This window comes from Daphnia pulex, chromosome 1 (genome assembly GCF_021134715.1).
Source record: "Daphnia pulex isolate KAP4 chromosome 1, ASM2113471v1".
Lineage (NCBI taxonomy): Eukaryota > Metazoa > Arthropoda > Branchiopoda > Diplostraca > Daphniidae > Daphnia > Daphnia pulex.
This window is the reverse complement of record NC_060017.1, coordinates 4528477-4536644: the sequence shown is the minus strand read 5'-3', so window position 1 is coordinate 4536644 and position 8168 is coordinate 4528477. Positions and strand designations below refer to the sequence as shown.

The 8168-nt window shown below is 40.2% G+C and overlaps 1 protein-coding gene across 1 annotated transcript; it reads right to left on the bottom strand.

The window, feature by feature from the left end:
• Positions 1–59: 59 nt before the first annotated feature.
• Positions 60–1971, bottom strand: LOC124195454 (hydroxysteroid dehydrogenase-like protein 2). The gene is made up of 8 exons (XM_046589869.1): positions 1839–1971; positions 1587–1750; positions 1235–1448; positions 936–1150; positions 585–809; positions 440–512; positions 226–327; positions 60–140 (listed from the first exon to the last, which is right to left on the bottom strand). The coding sequence occupies exons 1-6, from the start codon at positions 1850–1852 to the stop codon at positions 496–498; spliced, it is 849 nt and encodes a 282-aa protein (XP_046445825.1). The 5' UTR covers positions 1853–1971; the 3' UTR covers positions 60–140; positions 226–327; positions 440–495.
• Between the last annotated feature and the right edge of the window lie 6197 nt (positions 1972–8168).

Here is an 8168-nt window from a genome sequence, read left to right as displayed (position 1 = left end):
AATGACGGAAAGATGTCGGGACTAAAATGAAACTATAAAAATGTCACCACTATGTTTACCTGCATGAATGGAGAGTGGCGCTCGACTGCGCAATATGTTCCGACAAGAGCACGAATCCAATCACGTAGCGTTTCAGAGACCTATTGAACATTTTAAGGATTCAAGTTGTAATAAGTCATGCAAAAATGACGGAATCTGGTATGAAATCTTTAAGATTATATTTACACTAAATTCAAGCCTGGTAACTAAAGAGTTTACTGAATGCATTTCCTTCTTTTCTTCCCCGTCAACTTGTGCGCATTGAAGTGGGTGACATGCAAAAAAGTCCTGTAACATAAAAAAACAAACCCGTGAAATGTAGGAAAATTCGAATTCAATGCCGTTTCCAAGAAATTATCAATTTGAAGTTTTAGGTACTGTATCTCGAGTGAATTCTCACCTGGGTCACGGAGTATCATATGTCTACTTCGAGAGACGTCGAAGGATGAACTTCATTTACATTTCTACCCATTCTAAGGAAAAATAAAGATATAGATGTAAAAAGATGACCGGATTATAAGCTAAGATAGAATAGATATACTTACTTGGACGTGGTGCAGCGTACTGTTCGAAATCCGTGATTCCTTCCTCCCTAAGAATGTCTTCGTCAATACAAAAGTGCTGGGTGAAGCTTCTCGAGTCACGTGTAACAATAGCGTAGGCGGCATCGGCAGTGACGTCAGGAATACGAAGCTTCAGTTTGAGTAACAATGCAATGTCCTCTCGGGACATTTGCTTGGCACGCATTTCGGTTGCACCAGTCCTGATGGCTAAAGAGAAAAAGAAATAAACAATAAAACAAAATTCCATATCAGGCTATGTTCTAAGTGTAGGAGTATAGGACGGGCCGTACAATCAAACTGATGGATAAGCCGCGATGCAAATAAATATTTTACCAGTGCCACTCTTTGGCCATAAAGCATTCACTGCAATCCCATCTGATCTGAATTCTTCTGCCATGCCGGTTACAAATATTGACATCCCATACTTGGCCATGGTGTAGGCCACATGTCCTGAGAATCTTTCTGGAGTCAGATGCATTAATGAAGGGGCAATGTTGAGGATGTGTGGGTTTCTTCCAACCTTTAAATGTGGGAGGCAGAATTTTGACCTGTAGAAAAAAAGGGCACCTGTTACACATCTCAATCTTGTTTTGAAAGGACACCATTAGCATTAGTTGATGGTAATAACTTACACAAGAAATGTTCCACGAACAATGATTGCTTGCATCAAGTCAAAATTTTTGACTGAAGTCTCAGCTGTACTAGTTAGGTAAATGGCAGATGCATTGTTTACAACTATGTCAATTCCCCCAAATGTTTTGACAGCCAGATCCACAGCGTCTTGGATTTGGGTTTCATTTCTCACATCCACTACGCATGGAAGGCAATGACCCCCAGCAGCTCTGACTACATAAAGAACAAGTGCGTCTTCATTTGATTATTCTTACACTATTTATAGACCAATATAGTCTGTTCTAAGCTGATGTATAGCTGTTATGTCATGGGGAAGAATGTCTACACATATCTTCATGCAATATAGCCTACCTTCTTCAGCTGCAGTATAAATTGTCCCAGGCAATTTTGGATGGGGCTTAGCAGTCTTTGCAGCAATAACTATATTAGCCCCATCTCTAGCGGCTTTGAGTGCGATGGCTTTTCCAATTCCACGACTGGCACCCGTGATGAACAACGTGCGACCGGCCAATTTCCTAACAAGAATCAAATAATCAATCCTTTCGAGCCTAATATAACAGCAAGTCTAAGATGAACGTTGTGAATGATAACATGGCAAATTACCCTGAATTGAGCATCTTTTATCAACTTTAAATCAATTGAACAAACAAAGAATTAGACGAGCACAACGTTTTCCAGGAAACTGCCTACTGATTTGTTGATTCAAGGCGGGAAGACAGCAAGCAGACAGAAAAACAAAAATTCTTAACGCCATCTATATTTTTAAATAGAACCAGACGTTATTTAAATCAAAGAAAAGCGCGACGAACAAAGTCAACTAGTAGAGGAAAGCACCCGGGTAACGCGATTGCGATAATTAACGGTTTCTTAGGCAACATTAGGACTTTAGGTCATACGGAGAAATTCTGCGCAATATGAAAGAAGGAAAGCGGGTTTTACATCAGGCACGTAAAGATTTTTGAAAATGTCGTTTACGTACTAAATCATTTCCCCTACAAAATATTTCTTTTTTTTTCTTCAGACGGTTGAGTGTGCATCCAGTGGAAATTTAATGCTAAGGATTTAAATTTGAAAGCTATAACCCAATTATTTTGTTAGCCTTTATAAAAATTCAACGTTTCCGGGGAAAACATTTGGAATTGAATCAAGAACTCCTGGAATGCCAATAATCATTTCCTGCAATTGTTCACTTGGCGTGTTTCGACATTTCCAGCTTTGACTCACGTCAATTTGTTTTGCTTGGAATAAACACGACGCGTCGGCGGAAGATCATTCCAAAGTTCGTTAAAAACTTGCCGACGACAACTTTTCCAGAACCCAGAGCTCGACGCTGCACTCCATCAAAATTGATGAAAAGCTAACGCAGAATAATAATAAAAAAAAAGTCAAATGATTCGAATGCTAATAAACCTCCCAGTCACTAACGACGCTATTGTTCATTTCCTTTTTTTTTCCTTGTAGAGTTTTGATTCGCAAGTGGCACGATTATACATGCATGTATAATTTACCGTATTATGTTTAAACGCCAGACGCAAGGCGGGGTGCCTATTTTCTGGTAGCTTCAACAAACCTACTCGACCTACTCTAACCATAACCAGGAAATTTCCTTATATTTCTTGGTAGTAAGCGGTTGTCGTGGTAATAGTATATATATACGTTTCCAATCATAAAAATCCTGCTGGAATCCACTTTGATTAGGGTATACCCAGTTCCCTTAATGCATGTGTGTTCATAATATTACGATTTTGCATTCAGCATAATAATACAAGACCGAGAGATGAAGAGTAAATCGATAGAAAAAATATTTATTATTCGTTTGACGTCATCCAGCAAATGCTTTGCGCAGACAAATGTATATACGCTGCCAAAAGTGTACGCAGTGTGCGAAAAAATAAATAAAATCTAAACAGGAACCAGGTCACCCTATATAGTATATTAGGATGGAGGAGATATGTTTTGCTCCTCTATTATCCGACACCGAGTATTATTACATATATATAGATATGTCTACAGCGGAATCCAATAAAACGTCCTTTTGAGTTCGAGAAAAATCTGGTATCAATTTGATATTTGCATCTCGGCGAATGATGGGAGAATGATGCCGAGTCACGAATCATTCTGGTTACCTCTTTCTTTCGCTCGCTGTAGAGATTGCATAAAGAGTCATCCGTATATAATACACAGCCAAAGTATGGGAAAATTTAAAAAAAAAAAAGAGCAATAGATCACGCAGCATGTGCTCTAGAAATATTGGGTCTTGGGTTTCTTGGGGTCGTGCGGTTGTGGAAGATAAAGGTGAACTGAATCCCCCCCCCAAAAAAAAAAGAAATGTAAAGGTGTCTCCAACGATCAATACGAATCCATAAATGTGAGTACATTCTGGCTGACTGTGTAATACGATATATATAAGAGCAATAATACCCAACAACCAAAGCATTGATACCTATACCTTTCAGATAAATTTGTTATTATAGGCTGCACAGCATTTATAATACCAATTTAAGTCTCCGAAGGTGTTTTATTATGCACTGTGCAATACGTGTTTCATCGCTCCAAGAAAAATAATAGACATGAATTTTTCTGAATGAAAAAAAAAAAAAAAAAACCCAAGAGTCTTTTCATTGTGTAAAGGGAGTAGGTTTTCAGTGTATTTTTGGTTACCTGTATACATGTTATAACCGTCTCCATCTGAGATGTGAAAGTCTAAGATTTCCCAATAAAGCCCAATAAGAGGCGTCTGGCAACTTTTCTGTCTCTCGCCTCGTAATTTAATATATTATGACAAGAGTCAACATCACGCTAGATCGATACTCGCATTGTGCCAGATATATATACCTCTATAATAATAATAATACATCACTGTTAATAATACCTCACATTTTTCGAGACGTACAGTCCTCGGAAACCGGGCACCTGGAAACGTATATTATAATCTACGAAAATCGAGACGTGTTTTCCGTCTCGCAAATCGTGAGTAATAATCGTCCATTCTCAAATAAAAGATTAGAATTCTGTAGGAATTGAACTCGGGTCTCCGGCATCACAGTCGGATGCTGATCCGCTGTGCCATTTCTATATGTTGTAAATGACAGTACCTTTTTGATATATTTTAGGCTGTTTTTTTAACTAGACAAAAGGAAGGGAAAAAGTAGGAAACAAAAATTGAGAATGTACATTTTTGGTCGAGACGTGCTATTGAAAATCGAAGGTTATAACTACCGAAACGGAGAACCTACCGATTTTAGAGACCCAGTAACATTTTTCGTTAATATCGTGTACCCAAATACGAGACCATTTCTTAACAGTGATTTGATCAACGCTTGGCTATACACGCGCATTCACGGTGAGTCAATCTTTACTATTGACTATAGCCGTGTCGAAACCTTATAGACTAACATGTGACGCGTGTGTCCAGAGTTTGATCCCGACGATCCGGTTGAGTATATAACGAATGACCAGAAAGCACTTTGGACCCACCCAAAATCCTTTATTGTGACCCCGCGCATCCGCAATTCTCAGCTGGGTTTTTTTCCCCATCCATTTGAGCTATAATATACTTGAAGAGTTGGCGGTAAACATTTGATTTCTCGCTCCGCCCATTGTACACTGATGGAGTCGTTTGTATTGAAAAAAGACATTCGTTCACCGACTGTATAATATATATTTTGTCCAGCAGTGCTGGGTTCGTCTATTTGCGTATAAAATACGGTGGCTAATTTTCGTTACGTCAGGGGTACAACACTGAAGGCATTCATTCGAGACATTTCTCTTGGGGGTGGGATAAGAAAAGGATTGAGTACGCCCTGACAGCAGCCAGACGGACCCGGACGACCTCCTGTAGTCCGCGCATACATTAATACACGCTGCGGTATATATACAAAGTCCAATAAATAATTCGTCAAAATTCTGTGAAGTATTCAAAGGAAGAAGACGGAATTTTCTTCTCTCGCGCGTCCGGGAGATTATCACGAGACACCACACGACACCAGCATAGTCTATCATGCTAAAGGAGCGATGATTTATCAAAGAAGATTACAATTCAAACGCTGGAGGGGGGAAACTAAATACAATTCAGCAGATGAAAGAAAGTGTCACCGGCAGCAGTGCTGTGCGCTGTAGCTATCGGATATATTTCACGCCAGCTCAAAGCTATGCCTATAATTCGATTATCCAATTCGCTTTACAGGTCAACAACAGAGTTATCGAACAAATAAAACAAAAGCTGTCGTGCGGGAATCCCGGAAGGGCCATGAAAAATCGAGTTACGTCGTCATCTCATCCCGAACGCGAAAATCGGGCTTATTATCTTTGATATTTAACAAGTGTTATCGGAATTTCATTTCTTTCTTGAATATTCCAAATTTTGGAAAATGCAAATGATTCGTGACACGACACGAATATTCTATAAAATGTTGATTTTATTTTCGCGTGCGACTCGATGGAGGGAATATAATTTAAGGCCATGGTCAATAGTGTTCCGGTCAATCCTCCGAGCCATATCACGGTGGGGGCTAATGATACATTTTCACGACATCCTTTGCCTTGTACAACTACATGAGAATAATCTCGGCGTTGCTCCTTTGTAGATGGTTGGAGGGGGCGAATGTCGGAGCAAACACACATCACACGACGGTTGACGTCGATATATACCTTTGAGGGAGCTAAGGAACAAGCAACAGTAGCAGCAACCAAATCGCCCAGCACGCACGCCAACTAGCACATTTCTTATTTTACTATATCCGCCGCCACCTACTCTATTTATCGGCGAAATCATAGAATCAAGTAGCGCACTAGAAAGTCTAATAAACTTGGCCGGCAGAATAATAAAAGAGTCCGCCTTTGGCACAGCAGCATAGTCAAGTAACTATAACCATCAAGCTTTTAAAAGGCGAACAACGAGTGTAGCTGTACAGTGTACAGTAGTTCCGAGAAAACGCCGATTCTTTTTTTGGCCAAATAAGCAGCCAATAGAAGTTGGGAGAGGGAAAATTCAAACAAGAAAGTCCTGGGTACAATCAAACCAAAGGCGAAGAATTCGATATTATACACCTACACACCCACACCCGCCCACACCGGAATAAAACATTTCCATTTGGCTGTAGCTACAAGTCCTACAACGCATCTCACCTTGATTTTTTGTTGGAAAATGCGCAACCTTATTAAACCTCTATAACCTTATATATAAGAGGCAATCGTGTAGTTTATTTTGTACTATTCCTCTTCGGGGGGCCTGCTGGGTCGTATGGTATATGGCTTCTGTTTGTACGGCTTTTTATAGAGGGGGTGGGCCAGGTTGAAGGCGGTTTCGTCCGTCTAATGAAAAAAAATTAAACGGGACGACGTGTGGAGGCTCAGAGAATTAATGAATGTTCATCCGAAAGAACCCCCGCGACCGCACAGTTTGATCGCCGACTAGCTCCGAGACATAGTGTACGCTCTTTCATGCAGTAAAGTAGTCGACAAAGTTAGTCTGCACACATCGTGCTGAAGGAGAGAGGACAAGAGAAAGATTTCCTTTTATATATTCGAATAAGAAAACGGAAGAAAACCCAGAAAACCCCGACCCACGTCAAGTTGTTGTATTTATAGAACGTTATTTCGTCTCTCTCCATGCATATAAATCTCTGCGTGCACCATAGAGGCAGCAGGGCCGTTTTAAGTGATTGAAATCATCAAGGGCGGAAGAAGAAGCCAAAGAAAAAGAGAATGAGGATGTACAATTTTTGGCGGAACTATAAGAGCCGAAAAGAGAAAGAGAGAACCATCAATTTTGGCTAGACACATTCGCAAGAAGCCGTTGGAGGTTTTTGCGACTCGACATTCCGTTTCGTCGCATCAATTTGGAAATCTTCCCGTCATCCCCCCGCTTGCGCATCCTCCAATGAATACAAAACAGTCACCATAAGAAACTGTATTTATTGCGTATAATTTAGCTCAGGGTACCAAATGACATTCCTATGCTAATTTCCCAGTTCTATTCGTTCCTGGTTTGATTCGGGATGTAGTGCCAATTGCTAAAGGTCAAAAAGCTATTGGAGACAATTTAAGGCGAGGCCTTATAGTATCTGGGAAAATTTCTCAGTTGAATTTTAAACTGATTTGATTGATGATCAGTCAGGGCGTGTACAACAGAAGGATCGATATAAGCACCGAGGCCGCCAGCAGCAACCGCGCTGATTGGCAGCATAGACAGCATGGATTTTCTGGATAATAAAATCAAATTGTCTACTACAAGACCCGAAAGAAAAATAGTGAGATAGAAAAGTGTGTTGAACTAATCTAGTTAAAAGGTTTCAATTGAAATGTCGAGTGAACACGCATCGCGCCCAATCCTCTTCTAAAACGCCAAAGTGGATCGGCCCGTGAAAGAAAATCGACGCGCGAAATTCAATTTCCCAAAAGGACAAAACGCGTCTTCAACAACCCTCGTTTTTCTTATCATTTTTTTTCAATGGCGAGCAGCAAATAACTGAATGACTGTGTGCACTCAATGTTCCCGCGGATCTATTAGGTGTACAGTATATATACAGTTGGCCAGCAATCCAAATAGAAGTTTACGTAGAACGATGCGCTGCTGTGCAACGGGATCAATCCGCATAATACGGTTTTATTTTTCTGTATAAAGAATTGCGGGTTATTGGTTTTTTTTCGGGCGTGTTATTATATTTCTTTGCGTTTTCAGTTTCGTTCACGCGATCAAGCGGGAGTCCGGTAGGTGGCTCACGTCGGAGAGTCCAACTCCCGACAGAAGATGCCGCGTCTGAGAGTCTAAAAAAGGAAAAATTGATTTTTAAAAAAAGATGAAAAATAAAAGAAACGGACAACAAGACATGTTAAAAGGATTACAAACAAACGTTAGAAAATCCGTTAGATCATCATCATCGTACAAATATATAACACACACACACACACACACGATCCCTGGCTCTTCAA